General features: G+C 38.5%; 1 protein-coding gene across 2 annotated transcripts in view; it reads left to right on the forward strand.

Moving 5' to 3' along the window:
• Positions 1 to 15,442: 15,442 nt before the first annotated feature.
• The window catches only part of LHX2 (LIM homeobox 2), a 28,331-nt gene continuing 26,911 nt past the window's right edge, over positions 15,443 to 16,862 (forward strand). Inside the window, exon 1 of one of the 2 annotated variants that reach the window (XM_044268475.1) lies at positions 15,443 to 15,583. In XM_044268475.1, coding sequence (XP_044124410.1) covers positions 15,464 to 15,583 — 120 coding nt within the window. In that variant the 5' untranslated portion in view covers positions 15,443 to 15,463. The remainder of the gene's footprint in view (positions 15,584 to 16,862) is intronic. The other variant, XM_044268474.1, reaches the window with a different exon arrangement.

A 16,862-nucleotide genomic window follows, 5' to 3' on the forward strand; every position in this document is an offset into this window, starting at 1 on the left:
CAGGTAGTTATGCGTCCCCTCAGACGTCTTCCCAGAGCGGAGGGGGGTTGCCAATCCCCCCACCCCCCAAACCCCTTTAAGTTTATAGCAAGCAGTCAAGTTCACACCCTGAGTATTTTCTGGGGGAGTTCTGCGCCAAGAATCCACACTGAAGATACCACAGTGCACGGATGTGGATTTTCGCAATCCCATGCACATGCTGCGGGGAGGGGGGGGGGGGGGGGGGGAGATCCCTGCCTATTTTCTGTTAATATGAAAACTTGATTTTCAGAACTGCAACATTTCCAAAATTTAGCAATAACATACTTACTATTTATTTTTTGCACTCTAGCATATGGATAGTGTTGATCGCGAATATTCTAATCGCTAATTTTTATCGCAAATATCGGCATTTCGAGAATCATCGAAGATCTAGAATATAGTGATATATCTTCGTAATTGCGAATATTCTATTTTATTTTTATTTTTTTCATCAGTACTACTGCTTCTTGCTTTTGGGCCAATGAGAAGGCTGCAATGTCTTTGTCTGAGCTTAGCAACATCCCTAGCAACCAATAGGAAAGCTGCCGACCCCTTACTATATAAGAACCTCCCCAGCAGCTATTTTCTGCAGTTCTGAGAGAGACAGCAGTGTCATTGCTGGGCTCTGTGCTTTACTGTGTCATTACATTAGTTAGTTAGCTCATATATATAATACAGATAGTTAGTGGGAGATAGTCAGTGTAGGTTCGATAGTAACATGGTATATAAGGCCGAAAAAATACATTTGTCCATCCAGTTCGGCCTGTCATCCTGCAAGTTGATCCAGAGGAAGGCAAAAAAAAACCCTGTGAGGTAGAAGCCAATTTTCCCTACTTTAGGGGAATAAAAAATTCCTTCCCGACTCCAATTAGGCAATGGGAATAACTCCCTGGATCAACGACCCCTCTCTAGTAGCTATAGCCTGTAATATTATTACACTCCAGAGATACATCCAGGCCCCTCTTGAATTCCTTTATTGTACTCACCATCACCACCTCCTCAGGCAGAGAGTTCCATAGTCTCACTGCTCTTACCGTAAAGAATCCTCTTCTATGTTTGTGTAGAAACCTTCTTTCCTCCAGACGCAGAGGATGTCCCCTCGTCACCGTCACAGTCCTGGAGATAAATAGATGATGGGAGAGATCTCTGTACTGACCCCTGATATATTTATACATAGTTATTAGATCTCCCCTCAGTCGTCTTTTTTCTAAAGTGAATAACCCTAATGTTGATAATCTTTCAGGGTACTGTAGTCCCCCCATTCCAGTTATTACTTTAGTTGGCCCCCTCTGAACCCTCTCCAGCTCTGCTATGTCTGCCTTGTTTACAGGAGCCCAGAACTGTACACAGTACTCCATGTGTGGTCTGACTAGTGATTTGTAAAGTGACAGGACTATGTTCTCACCACGGGCATCTATGCCCCTTTTGATGCAAACCATTATCTTATTGGCCTTGGCAGCAGTTGCCTGACACTGGTTTTTGCAGCTTAGTTTGCTGTTTATTAAAATTTCTAGATCCTTTTCCATGTCAGTGTTACCGAGTGTTTTACCATTTAGTATGTACGGGTGACTTGCATTATTCCTTCCCATGTGCATAACTTTACATTTATCAGTGTTAAACCTCATCTGCACTTATCTGCCCAAGCCTCCAATCTATCCAGATCCCTCTGCAGTAGTATACTGTCCTCATCAGTGTAAATTACTTTAGGTGTAGCTGATAGGTTCCAGTGCAGGGTGTTAGGTAGTGTGATAGGAATTACTGTTTCTCTGCTGTCCATACATACATGGTACAGACATAGTGCTGTGATGTCACAACAATATTTAGTTCACCAATCAGTAATATCTACTCAGACCTGATAAAATGTAAAGTTGCATGTATTGCGCATAAAATATGCGCATCATTAGTGCCGATTTATGCAATCGCAAATATATTGGAGCACACTATCTGCATATAAAGCTATTGTTCTGCCATGCATGCAAAATGCAATAAAAAACAGTGCTGTAATGTAAAATTACTTACAGTGATCAGGAGTTCTTCCTCACAGTCACGAAAGTTGCTGCCAACCATTTTCTCCAGTCTCAGGAAACTTCTTACAGCTTGACAAATGTAGCAACAGTGAGCCACGCCTGTATTGCACGCGTAATACGCACGTATTACATTAGTGATTTTGTGCAATCAAGAAAATAATGACTGGAGATCATGAATTCTAGAATTTGTGAATTTATGACGAATATTAGGCCAAAAATCGCGAAAACGAATATTGACTATGCTGCTCATCACTATATATGAACATAGTACATACCCTGGCCACCATGGGTTCTCTGCTTTGGACAATCCCTACCTTTCTGAAGGGTCCTATGAAAATAAGCTCTCACATTGTCCCCCTGCTGGGACCTCAGCAATCAGCTGTTAATTGTGGTGAAAACTGACAGTGATCATTTCTCCTGAAGCGCCACCACAGGAGAAACTGGGCATTACACAGAGCCCATTCAAATCAATGAATGCAGGGCAGGTTCTCCACAATAAGAGACATTCTTTGTAATTGTAATCTGATAAAGAGATGAGGATCCTGAACAGGAGACCCTCCTCTGCTAAAGAGCTTATCCCATGATCGGACATCATATAGTAAATGACAGTCTCTTTCTAACAAAGCTAGAACCAGCCCTGAACTTCACATGGATCCAGAGATCTCCCCATTCATTGCTCCAATTCCTCTGATAGATTATCTTCAGCCTGGTAACTCAGGGGGCGTGTCCTTTCTGCTGTAGGTCTCTCCCTATGAAAGCTCAGGGGCCATATCCTATCTCAGGGGGCGTCATTTCTGCTATAGATCTCTCCCTATGAAAGCTCAGGGGCCATATCCTATCTCAGGGGGCGTCCTTTCTGCTATCGGTCCCTCCCTATGAAAGCTCAGGGGCCATATCCTATCTCAGGGGTGCTGTCCTTTCTGCTGTAGGTCTCTCCCTATGAAAGCTCAGGGGCTATATCCTATCTCAGTGGGCGTGTCCTTTCTGATGTAGGTCTCTCCCTATTAAAGTTCAGGGGCCATATCCTATCAACTTGCAGGATAACAGGCCGAACTGGATGGACAAATGTCTTTTTTCGGCCTTATGTACTATGTTACTATGTTACTATCTCAGGGGGCGTGTCCTTTATGCTGTAGGTCTCTCCCTATGAAAGCTCAGGAGCTATATCCTATCTCAGTGGGCGTGTCCTTTCTGATGTAGGTCTATCCCTATCAAAGCTCAGGGGCCATATCCTATTTTAGGGGTGTTGTCCTTTCTGCAGCAGCTCTCTCCCCGTAAGTGCAAACAAGGAGTACAAGCAGCACACCACCATGTACAAATACACATGCAAACACCTGAAACATGGATAAATCTAAATTGCATTACTGCTAGACTTACTATATGAAAATGAAGAGCTCTTTGCACACATTTGTGATCAAAATTGATCAGGCCCATCTACAAGTCACTAGGTGGCTTCCATCAAGCAGGACCTAGACTATCAGACAGGCTTCTCCTGGGCTTTTAGCTTTCAACATTCAGGACAATGTAAAATCCACCTATATTATACTCTGATTAGAAGCCCTGGGCAGATGGGCGGGTGTGCTCGGTCCAAATTGAGGCAGTCTCTCCCCCAAATGTACCATGCAAAAAACTAAGTTAGAACAGCACCTCGCTCCCTGTAACACTCACAGATTCTAACAGTCGATCTGGATAGTGGCGGTTGAAGGATGGAACTGAGCATGTGCGACCACCTCAGCAAGGTGGACAGAGAAATAAGCAAAGAAACAGCAGGTGGCGCTGTACAGATACATTTTATTACATACAATTACAAAAGTATTTTTTTTAATGTAGAATATTTTTCATGGATCAACTTTGTTACCTAATAAGACACTTTTAAAAATGTTTAATTGTTTATTTACAAATAATTAGCTTTTCTCTCAGTGGTCGGTAGAACAATTGTGTCCAGTGTTTTCTTTTGTCTTATGCTATGACGGGTGCCATACCAAGGAGATAATATTCCCTATCCACTTATATATAGAATCTGATGGAGCAAGGCACTATGTCATCCTTCTATGGTCTCTGATGAGATGCACGGAGAGCATTTAACTTGATTTTTCGCATGCTTGACCATAAAGGCAAGGCCCCATTGACTTCCATGTTCACTCAAGGCGCAGTCAGCAATTAATCAGAAAGTTAAAATATTTGCTATAACTTTTCCTAATTGATTCCACTGATGCAGATCGATGCAGATCGATGCAGATCGTTTTGTTCCATGGACGGAGCGATTCATGTTAACGATTGGAAAACCATTATGTCACTGGGCAGCTTTAGTCCCAGATTTTAAAATGAAGCAGACACTCAAGCCTAGCCTAGAAGCGCTTGGAGAGGGACCCTGGTCCTTGCAGAGGGACCCTGATGTTGGCCGTATTTAATGAGAGCCTCCACAATGACAGATTCATTACTTGTGTTGTGTCCCTCAGTCACAACCGATTAGTTACACTTAATGCTGCAAAGATTTAATGATTTTATTGTTTCTCTTCAATTTCGTTTGATGAACACCCAGGCTCTTTTCATTGCCAGCGCAATTAAGTGTAATCCAGCTCCTGTAGGATCCAGACCAGGAGGTGACACATTGTGCATTATTGGATGGCAGATAAATCACACTTAAGAGGCTGGTATTAGTAAGAAATGAAGGAGCAGGCGCGGTCATTAACAGTGCAATGCATTATGGCACTTAACATTGGGATGTAGATTACTACAATCATATGCTTGAGATGATAAATTCAATTAGTTTTAGGTCAGCTGTAATGGATCGGTCATTGGGGACCATGTGCACATATCACGGCAATGCAAATTTCCATTAACCTCTTATAATATTGGTTAAAGAAAACTAGAGAAATAGATTTATATACATAAACGGACAAAGTCCTCCTGACTCCATCATCATAGTTATTTTATGTGTATTTAGAAAGAGTTTTATTTTGTACTCAGTGTGAATATGTGTCCATCTATCTATTTATCTATCTATCCATCTATCTATCTGTCTCTGTACCTCTGTATTATCTATTTATCTATCTATCTGTCTCTGTACCTCTGTATTATCTATCTATCTATCTATCTATCTATCTCTTTATCTTTATATTATCGATCTGTTTATCATCTATCTATCTATTATCTATCTATCTCTCTCTATTATCTATTTGTCTGTATGTCTATTTATCATTTATCTATCAATCTATCAACTATCTATCTATGTATCTACCTCTCAATTATCTATCTATTATCTATAGATCTAGTTACCTCTAAGTTATCGACCTCTAAATGATCTATTGTCTATCGATCTACCTCTCAATTATCTATCTCTATTATAAAGTTATATATTATCTATTTATCTATTATACATAAGTGTGCGTATGCATATATGTTACCTATTAAACTATATGTATTATCTTTTTTATCTTTTTTGTCTATTTTGATTTGTCTATCTGCCTATATTCCTATTTATATCTACTTTTCTATTTCTACTGTATATGTCTCTCTAATCAATCTCATATATCTGTAAATTATCTATTAACTATTTGTGTATTATCGCTCTCTTTCTTTCTTTCTTTTTCTTCCTTTCTATTTCTTTCTTTCTTTTCTATCCATGTATATGCGCATGCATCACAGTCTTTTAATCTTTGAATGCTTGATATTTTTACTATTTATGTTTTTTTAAAGGCAGCATGTCTTTCTAAGAACATCTCTGCATGTTCAGGTACAGGAATATGACCAAGTTCTATTATCTTCATACCTAGTTACAGCTTCATACATAGGTAGATATATTTGTGCTTTTTGTGGGGTTTTCTGGTCAGTGAAGAACGGGTTAACTACTATGATTTGGAATGTCTCAATTAAACTGTATGACGGAGCCGTCTTGTGGTATATCCGGCTATTGCTGTGAGAGACTTCTTCTGGTGTTTTGATGGATTTTTGTAGGTTTTGGCAATTGAGGCAATTTTAAATCACTTAAACATCTATTATCTTTCTATGTATTTATCTCTCTCTACGAACTATCTATCTTCTCTATGTATTATTTCTAATTATATCATTCTCCTATCTAATATAAATATATTAACTATTGTCTGTATACCAGATCTATCTCATATTTGTCTGTATAATCTATGTATCTATCTATGACATCAATATTTATAATATCTATATGTCTATCTTTATTTTCTCTCTCTCTCTCTCTCTCTATATATATATATATTTGATTTTATCTATGTATTATCTTTCTATCATAATATCTCTCTTGTACCTTACTATGTGCCAACTATCTACATACGGTACCTGTTTCTTTATACATGTATATTTGATTGGCGTGGCACTGGATTTTGTTTGGAAAAATAAGACAACATTATAAACAAGATAAATTTATTGTATTCACCGTGAGAAAAATCATACATAAAGGGAACATAAATAGGACAGTAAGAATACTATCTGAATCTCAAAATCTGTAGAAAAGAATAGTTTGGTTGCTAAACCTCTTTTTTGTTTGTTTGCAGTTTTTATACTTTACTATTTTATTAAAACATTTTCTAATCTAAAAAGTAGAAACACACAAACCGTTCCTCTCACCAAACACATAATTGTGATTAACCTGAAATATCTTAATACACACTTCTTTAGCAACGCCGATACCGGTTTTCTTAGCAAAGAATGGATTTTACAAATAACTTGTGAATGTCTCCCAAACTTATGGTCTACAGTGTATACGACTTTTTCATCCGAACTTCAGCAGTCATGAAAAGTTTTGCAGCTTGCGAAAGTAGGGATCAGGATATGATACTTTCTTATTACAGTTTTTAGGTTGTTGCAACTAAAGTGTACGGAGCGGTAGATGGCGGTGTATCCGGCGATTGCTGGGAGAGACTTTTTCTGTTCTTTTTTTAATTGATTTTTGTAGTTGAGTTATGCAAGTGCATAGATTTCTATTGGACTAAACGAGACACCTATTTCATAGTAAATAAGGGACTGAGATTTGACGTGAAATAGAAAAAAGTAGAAATACGTATCCTGTTATAGTTCTAATAGTGATGATGACCATGATGATCATCATTACCATGGGATTCTTGCTGAGTAGCGTTTTTCTATACAGTCAGCCCCTTACGTGCCAAGCCCTATATGCCAACTGAGTGGAGATATGAGCTCAGTAGGACAGACTGTACCATGCAGAAAAGAATAGGGCAGATTTATAGAGATTCTCTCACACTCCCGTCTCTCTGTGTTACTGTACATATGCATATAGCAGAGTATACCCCACCCAGAGAAGAGCGCACAGGAGCCTCCAGGTCTGCTCTGCCCATACTGTCTGGACCAGCAAGGTAAGAGCTCCTCTCTCTCTTCTCTGTTATATGGCAAGGGGGTGTGCTCTGCTCCTCCAGCACCCCAATCCCTCACGCCCTTCTGTCCATAGGGACCATAGCCTTTGTGCATTGACGTGCGGGGACCTTTAGGCTGTTGCCGCCAGGTCCTGCTAGTTTCAAAGAATTGACTGTGGCCATAAAGTCTCGGGGCTGTATTCATTCCTCCCTGAGAGCCTATTATAAGAGTGTTTAGTAGAATTCTGCTAATTTATTACATGCAGCTCAATAAGCCTGTAATGAAATTAATCTTTAGCTCTGGAAAGAGGAGGATTCACCTTTTATTATTTGCAGAGATCAAGAAAAACCAACTTCCATGCTCTTAGAAGAAATAGATATATCTAGAGCTTTGTGTTATTCCATAGAAGAGGTGAATGAAAGGAGGTTTAACCCTGGTGCTGCCTCAGTGGGATCCCTGGGAGGATGCAGGGAGCACTGGATACAAAAGCATTTAGATCGCTTTGGAGCAGTTAATCCTGGGCAGGCTGGGCACCTTTTGTTTCCAAGTCCTCTGTGGGGTTTTTTTTTTCGGCTTGTCCTCTGCGCCTGATTGACTGCCCAATGGGTTCTAATTATCCAAATGTCGCTGCTGTCCTTTGACTGACTTGCCATGTATTGTGGGACAACTGTCATGCATTCTGTCATTGCAGATCATATTACAATATCATCATATGAAAATGGTCCCTCTTAGAAAAGGGGCTTGTGTGATCCAGCAGATGCTGGGAGGAGAGCGGGCTTCCCTATACATATCGGAAGGGATTGACACTCAGAGGTGTAGATTTCTGCATTTACATGAGAATAATGTAGAATATGCCTGTATAATTCATAAAGCCGCCGGCAGAAGGATGTGCAGCCGTCGTATAATGCAGGTCTATTCACAGCTATTAAACACATACCTGTCTAATGATTGCCAGCACAATACAAACAAGCCAGATATGGAAGGAGAAGGGGAGACAGTACACCTGAGCCTTCACCTGTATGGGTCTCTGCCTGGTCAAGGCTGTGTGGTGTGCATGATAATAACACGTATCAACGTCCTCTGTGCCTGGTCTATCTATCTATCTATCTATCCATCTATCTATCTATCCATCTATCCATCTATTTATCTATCTATCCATCCATCTATCTATCTATCCATCTATATATCTAGTATCTATCTATCTATCTATCTATCTATCTATCTATCTATCTATCCATCTATCTATCTAGTATCTAAGTATCTATCTATCTAGTATCTATCTATCTAGTATCTATCTATCTATCTATCTATCTATCTATCTCTCTACCTATATTATTAATGTTTAGTCATGTATCTCTATGTGTTTAGATCTGTTCAACAGGATGTGCCCTAGCTAAATACCAAGGGAGGTAATCTCTGTGTAGCTTGGGGTGACCTTTGTCTCATTGTGCGTGACCCAGCACTTAATTAATCTGGAATATCTATCTATCTATCTATCTATCTCCTATGTGTCTATTTATTATCTATCTCTCTATCTATCTATCTATCTATCTATCTATCTCTCTATCTTGCATGCTAAATAGTCAGGAAATAGAATGGGTGACTGAATAGATATAGTGATATTCTAAAATAGGTAAAAAGATAGACACATGTACAATGTACAGAGATAAAATTGGATAGAAAGTTATACATGTGCATAGATATATAGAACATGGAAACAGAAAATTGCTAGTAGACAGGTAGATATAGTTAGATTGATATAATTTTACCTATGTGCATAGATATCGAGAATAGGTAGATATATTTAGATAGATAAATCTGTATTAAATATTTTAGATCGATAAATACAGATAGATGATTGATAGATAATTAGGCACATTGATAGGTGGCATATTACAGAATATAGGAATAATACATTAAACAGAGATAGATATGTAGATAGATAGCTAGATAGGTATACAGCTCACAGTTGCAGTAGCTAACATGATGACTGAGTGATGGGGCGGCATCCATGCATTCATCCAGCCCATCACTCCCCATCCTGCGCTCGTCCAGCACTGATGACACTACACAGCACATGCTCCCTGTTATCAGATGGATGGGAGCCATTAAACAGCTATCCCCATTGTCAGTGTGATCTGCAAGCCCTTATCCTTCTGCTGCGGTGTGCAGGATATTTTGTGGGACACCTAAGATGGAGGGGGAGGATAGGAATGAAATGTGTTAAGTGGGGCTTTAGCAATTAACCCCCCATTTCCCTGGCTACTTGTAGCTCTTGCTTTGGTTGCACAGTAATTGGATACTGTTGTAATAAAGAATGCGGATGTTTTAAGGTTTTCAGCAACACTTCTCTTACAAGAAAATCAACTGTAGACAGATTTCCAGCAGCAGGACCCCCTCCCCCCTAAATACAGCTATAAAACCCAAACTGCTCTCCATCAATTGTGCCAGAGCCTTATGTCAGGGAATGTGCTGTCATACTGTGATGGGGACAGACAGACAGACAAGAGGCTTCAATTCCATAATTTCTTTAAGTGTACCAATTCAGTGCTTTCCTGTTATTATTAGACATTATTATTAGTTTTCCCAGTATTTGGCTGATCCATAGACTACAGTGACGTAGCTAGTTTGGGCAGCGCCTATAGCCCACCCATCTCAGCACATGCTTCTAGATTGGGAAATTCAGATATTGAGCTGAGTTTTTCATTTACCTTCTTTGCCTGTTTTAGGCATTTTGATCACTCAGGTCAATGCAGAAAGTTTAAAACATAACGTGATATCCTAGGAAGTGACCCCGAATCTGTTACCTGTCTTTATTTACCAGCTAGTTACTATAGGCAGTGTAATAATTATATAGATAACACATGTGTTTTAATATATTTTTAAATATGATGTAATCTTAAGTAATCTATCTATCTATCTATCTATCTATCTATCTATCTATCTATCATGTCTTTATGTCTCTATCCATCATAATCTATAGGTGAACACATATTGTTGACACTGTTAGAAAAGTGATTTATTCACTCTGAAAATAACTCATCCATGTAAAGTAACATATCACTAAGAGTTCTAGTAAGCAGAGAACTTGGATCAATGTAAGTGTATGGACCCAACTCTGTTACATCTGTGTGTTATCTTTCTTATCTGTCTGCATCTATCTATCTATCTATTTATCTATCTATCTATCTATCTATCTATCTATCATGTATCTATCTATCTATTATCTATTTATCTATCTATCTATCTATCTATCTATCTATCTATCTATCTATCTATCTATCATGTATCTAGCTATCTATTATCTATTTATCTATCATGTATCTAGCTATCTATTATCTATTTATCTATCTATCATGTATCTATCTATCTATTATCTATCTATCATGTATATATCTATCTATTATCTATATATCTATCTATCTAGTATCTATCTATCTATCTATCTGTCTGTCTATCTATCTATCTATCTATCTATCTATCTATCATGTATCTAGCTATCTATTATCTATTTATCTATCTATCATGTATCTATCTATCTATTATCTATTTATCTATCTATCATGTATCTATCTATCTATTATCTATATATCTATCTATCTATCTAGTATCTATCTATCTATCTATCTATCTATCTATTGAATATCTAACTCTCTACATTCTATCTATCTATCTATCTATCCATTTTTCTGTGTACCTATCTACCTATCTACCTATCTTCTCAACCAGACATTATCTCCTCCCATTTCCAAGTTCTATCCCCACTCATGTAACACTTTCCAGTACACACAGTCACCTGTTAGTCTCCCAGTACTGGTAGACTGGCGATCAATCCAGCGGAGTCCAGTCCTTTATAACTGTACCTAATATCACGGTGCTGCATTATCTGCGCCTATTTACGTCCCTCTCAATCTTTGGGTTGGAATATGAACGAGAGGATCCTTTCTATAAAAGACGTGTACAGGTATCCTCAAGGGACGACAAGAACCGCAGATCTGATCTTGCTGTCAAAAAAAGCAAAGTGCCTCATGCGTTAGCCGCACATCAGTGCCTAGAAAGTGAAGAAGACATCCACAGAGCATAAACAATGCAGTTATCATCAGCACAAAGCATGAGGTCCTTACCCCACATCCCATCAGCTCTATATACATCATTGTCTCCCTCCTGGATGGAGAGAGGACGAGTGATCGGCTGCGCGTTACACCAGCGCAGGCAATGAATGGATTAGGCCCCATTTCCATGTGAGTAAAATGATTAATTACCCGGTGTCACTGACTGATCTATGAAGACATAACACCGCAGCAGACAATGTGCAGCCTGCCTCCAGCTACAACCATGTATTAATTCCTGCTTTATTGTATGCTCTGCTATATATTAAGTCTTAATGACCGTATGAGACTTGGGAAACATATGACAGATCAATCACATCCTCCTCCTCACTTCGTCCCACTCTCTTTTAACCCCTCGCTTACCGCGGCCATCCCAGGTCCAGCCAACCCCAGCAGAGAGCCTCCTATTAACATGACAGATACAGGGTTGAGCTGGTGATGTGGCTTGTACCACCAGGTCCCCAGCCTTGTGCCTTGCGCAGGGTCCCTTTGTTGGGCTTTAGTCACACTAGCTGGGAGCTGGTATAGGCTCTGGGCTCCTTGTAGCTGGCAGATGGTATGCTATAGATGATTACTGCATGCAGGCATTGGCTGGGGAGTCTCAGCATTTCTGGTTTCTTCACCTGTCATCCTATTGCAGAATAAGAGGTTGTGGGACCATCGCTGGACCCAGAGATGCTGCTCTTCAGCAATCTTAAGGCTCATGCATATGAATCTATTTTCTTTCCGTGTCTGTTTGTTTTTGCGGACTGTATGCGAAACCATTCATTTCAATAATTACTCCGTGTGCATTCCGTTTCCGTATGTCCGTATTTCTGTTCCGCAGAAAAATAGAACATGTCCTATTATTGTCCGCGTTACGGACCAGGATAGGACTGTTTTATTAAAGGCCAGCTGTTCCATTCCACAAAATACGGAATGCATGCGGACGTCATCCGTATTTTTTGCGGGGCGGGCTTCCATATATGCAGCAACCAATTAATCTAAGGCCTCATGCACACGAACGTATTTTGTTTCTGTGTCCGTTCCGTTTTCTTTTTTTTGCGGATAGCATGCAGACCCATTCATTTCAATGGGTCTGCAAAAAATGTGGACAGCAGACCGTGTGCTGTCCACATCCAAATGTCCGTTCCATGGCCCTGCAAAAAAGATAGAACATGTCCTATTCTTGTCCGGATAGGCATTGTTACAATGGATCTGAAAAAAAAAAAAAATGGATGCCATATGGACGTCATCAGTTTTTTTTTTTGCGGACCGCGAAACGCATACGGTCGTGTGCATGTAGCCTGAAGATGAGAATTTTATTATATATATATTCATGTTCCTTTTAAGTTCCTGCCTCAAATCTGTAGGTATTGACCCATTACATTTGGCACGGGGTGTATTCTATTTCTACATATACTTTAATATCATTAGAATATATTAGTATACTGTTTAGCTTTCTTTTGGAGCTGGCTGTAGTGAGCTGACAAATAGCAGAGGAGGATGCTGATGGGCACAAAATTGTCGCTTACCCCTATCATTCCACCTGGGCAAAAAGAGGTTAAACACTTATTTCCTTCTGAGCAAAATCATAAAGACGCCAGAACAAATAGTCTTTGCTGCTCTGGTACAGGAGACTCCTCTGCATTGGGTTGGTCTGAGCAGATCCCACAGGCGCCAGATTAGGCAGCTACTTACAAATTCTGAAAGGTCCTTGTGTTTATAAGGAAATCTCCAAAGGATAATGCTCTAGCCACTATTCACACACATACGCACACACATATATATATCTATAAATATATAGATAGGAAGTGCTTGTGGGGCTGGTGGTGCAAGGGTTAACCATAGAAGGAGTAGACCCATGCATAGGTGTGCCTGTTAATGTCCTTTGTAGGGAAGGAGTTAACAGAAGGGGTAAAGTCTCGGAATACATCCAGCGAGGGGGTATTATATGTATATAATATGTATGCTATGTATGTATATAGACAGGTACATTTGTTTAAAATTACAATATTTTAATAGTTTCAATAATAGAAGATACATTTTAAGATAATTACAATCTAACTATAACATCTATTTACATTCTATAACCATAATCATCTATCTATCTCATATCTATTTATCTCATATCTATCTATCTATCTATCTAGCTACCTATCTTATGTCATATCTATCTATCTTGTATCTATCTAACTCTTTCTCTATCAATCTATCTCATATCTATCTATTTATCTATCTTATATTTCTTTCTTTCTTTTTTTCTTTCTATCTATCACTCTGATGCAGTGTGTCAGTGGATCGTTAACAGCTATGTTATATCATTGGATCTATTTCATCTCTAACTAAATATTTCATACACCGGATGGATGGGGAGGATATATATATGTAGTATACACCCTGCTCTGTGACTCTGATGGGTTTGGAGACTGATTTGTTGAATTTGTTGCTCTAAATGTTTGGCTTTCTAGTCAACAACTCTCTTTCTAATTGATCTGGTTTAACCCCCCCCCCCCCCTGCTGCTGGAGAACTGCCTACAATTACATATATTCTGCATTAGAGCCTCTGGTATTGAAGGAGTTAAGCTTTCCTCTCATTCCCCCTCCTCCTGTTCTTTTTCCCTTGGATTTTGAAATTCCGTCCACATTTCCAAAATGCTTTTGTATTAGAAGAGAGACCTCATGTATTCTCATTGATAGTGAATGGGAAAGAGACTGATACTTTATAAGACATGACACTTATAACTATATTATACCATTCTAACTCCTTTTTTTTAAAATATAAATAACTTTTATAAAAGTTATCTAATCTATTGCACTAAACAAAATATTGTGTACTAATAGCAATAACCATACTAATACTATATGGTTATAAAAATAATTATATTATTAGAATATATATAGCTACTGCTTCACATGGGTGAATAAAGACACCGTTTTTTCAAGTCTTGGAGTGCTGTCCTATTTCTGGCATATATATATATATATATATATTTATATATATTTTTGAATACAATATTTTTTGTATCCTGTTTAAATGCCCTTGCACTGATTGCTATTAGACAGAATAGATGACTTAAGAATGAGAAGCATAAAGAGAATGAAATGCCCATGCCCCCTCTCATATCGTGGTACTGGGTAGCATATTATAAGGGAGAGCAGAACAGACCCTCTGCTGCATGCAAACTGCTGTTCCCCCCACCCCATACACACAGTGCTATCTATAATAAGCAGCCAGTGGCAGCCAGCAGCCAATGAGGAAGAGGCCTGTGATGACATCACAGGCCCTGTAGAAAAGGTGCAGAGCTCAGTGCACACAGGACTGCAGAACAGAAATAAAGGAGAGAGCTTCTCACTTTAAGGGATTACACCAAGTCCATGCAGAAGACCCTCCTCCCCCATTACTCATACTCAGCCCTGCCTGCAGGAAGATCCACAGGACCCACACACCACTCTCAAGTTGATTTGGGGAATTTAGTTGTCATCAATAAATAAGAAATCTATTTCGCCGCTGCACAAACTTCTGCTCCTTTTTGGAGGACTGAGTCAAAGATGTTGCAGATGATGACTGGATCCTGTCCGTTTTGCACTGTGAAAGGCCTAGTGGTCTAATTGCATTTTTTTTTCATCTGATCTTTGTAGTAAAGCTATAGGACAGTTGTGCTTGTGACCACACTGAGAAGTCCTGCATCTCCAGAGGCCACCTGAGGATCACCACCACCACCAGCAATGTCCTCAAGGTTAGCCTTCTAGTTACCGGGATCATCACATGACAGTCTTGAGGAAGGACATCTTCTTAGAAAATTGACTTTTAACATCTGTGGGTTTTTGGTTTCATCGGCAAGGAACCGTTCCAGGAACCAGTCTGCTCCTCAGGGGGGACAGTCAATGCATGGCTTAGGACTCCAGTTTATGGAAGTAGGTTGCAGCTACCGAAGCATCTGTAAAGGTTCCCACCACACGTGTTCTTTCCACGCTCCAGAGATGCTTTTCCACAGTCTTTCAGGGGGGGAAATGCATGGGGTCATCGACGAGATGGACAGAAGATCCAAAACTGAAGCCTCAGCCATCAGCTCTGCCATAGACAGAGGGGAGACTGAGACGGTAGGCAGCAGCCGGGATTTAAGATTTGGGTGGGAGAGGCCAGGGCTGCATACTACAATTATATTGAAGGATAAAAAAATTATAGTAATAACTGTTGTTACTACCATTAGTAATACTACTTGTAATGAGAAAAAGATACAGCAGTTATTCTATCATTTAAACCAATAATCTGTATAATTTACTTATATATCTAAATGATACCAGGATCAGAACAGAATGGTATCAGTGTCATACTATACTGAATCAAGAAATCTAATATGTGTAGTAAATGTATGTGATATAACTAACAACCTAAGTTACATTTATAAATCCCATATCATTGAAACTGCAAAAAAAAAAAGAACTAAACAGCCCGAGTAACCTTTATATAAAACATGAATGAAGTGAGAATATTATTACAGATGAATTCTGAACAAATAACAGGGATTAGAGTTGCTCTCTTTAGAATTTTTTTTTTGATATTTCTATAGACTGTATAGGAATACAAATAAAAGAAAATCAAATTCTGTCTTATGCATTTATTTAATATAGCTATTATTGGTGGCTTAATGTTCAATCATAAAATGTTTAAATAAAATTTATTCCAAAGGTACTTTACAGAAGAGAGAAAATTAATAAATACAAACATATATATATATATTCTAAAATAATTGACAAATAATTACTAATAAGTAGAAATTATGTACATATTTATATTTATTTTGATACATTATATAATTTAGTATTAAGGGACCCTAAAACCTTAGAAAACTAATAATATAAAAATATCCTCTTAAAAGCATTTCCTTTTTTTAAATTCTGTCTCTTTTAAATTCCTATTCTTTTATTCTATTTTTATTTTGCCTAATAAAGCCTGGCATGTAGAGGGTTTGTAATCGCAGTGCTATGACTTTTCAGAAAATTATATATCATATAAAATTATTAATAGTGAGACGACTTTAGTGATCTGTATTTCCTGCGAACAGCCATTGTCTCCAGGATAAAGTGAATGACTCTTTTCTATGTCATCCACATGTGTATAGTAGATGGATAGATGGATTTGGCTTAATAAATGTAAATTCATAGCAAGACAAAAATAGCCTACATATTACAATATTTTATTTGTTTAAAAATCTGATAATTTCCCCCCTTCAAAAAGAAAAAAAGAAAAAATGTAATTTGACAAAAATGAACATTGTTAGGTAGATTATGCATATTGTTCAATCGGGGCACAATATTTTTGTTGTGTGTGTTTATATATACATAAAGATAGATAGATAGTTGTGCCATAGACAGAGGG

This window comes from Bufo gargarizans, chromosome 9 (assembly GCF_014858855.1).
Source record: "Bufo gargarizans isolate SCDJY-AF-19 chromosome 9, ASM1485885v1, whole genome shotgun sequence".
In the NCBI taxonomy this organism is placed as follows: domain Eukaryota; kingdom Metazoa; phylum Chordata; class Amphibia; order Anura; family Bufonidae; genus Bufo; species Bufo gargarizans.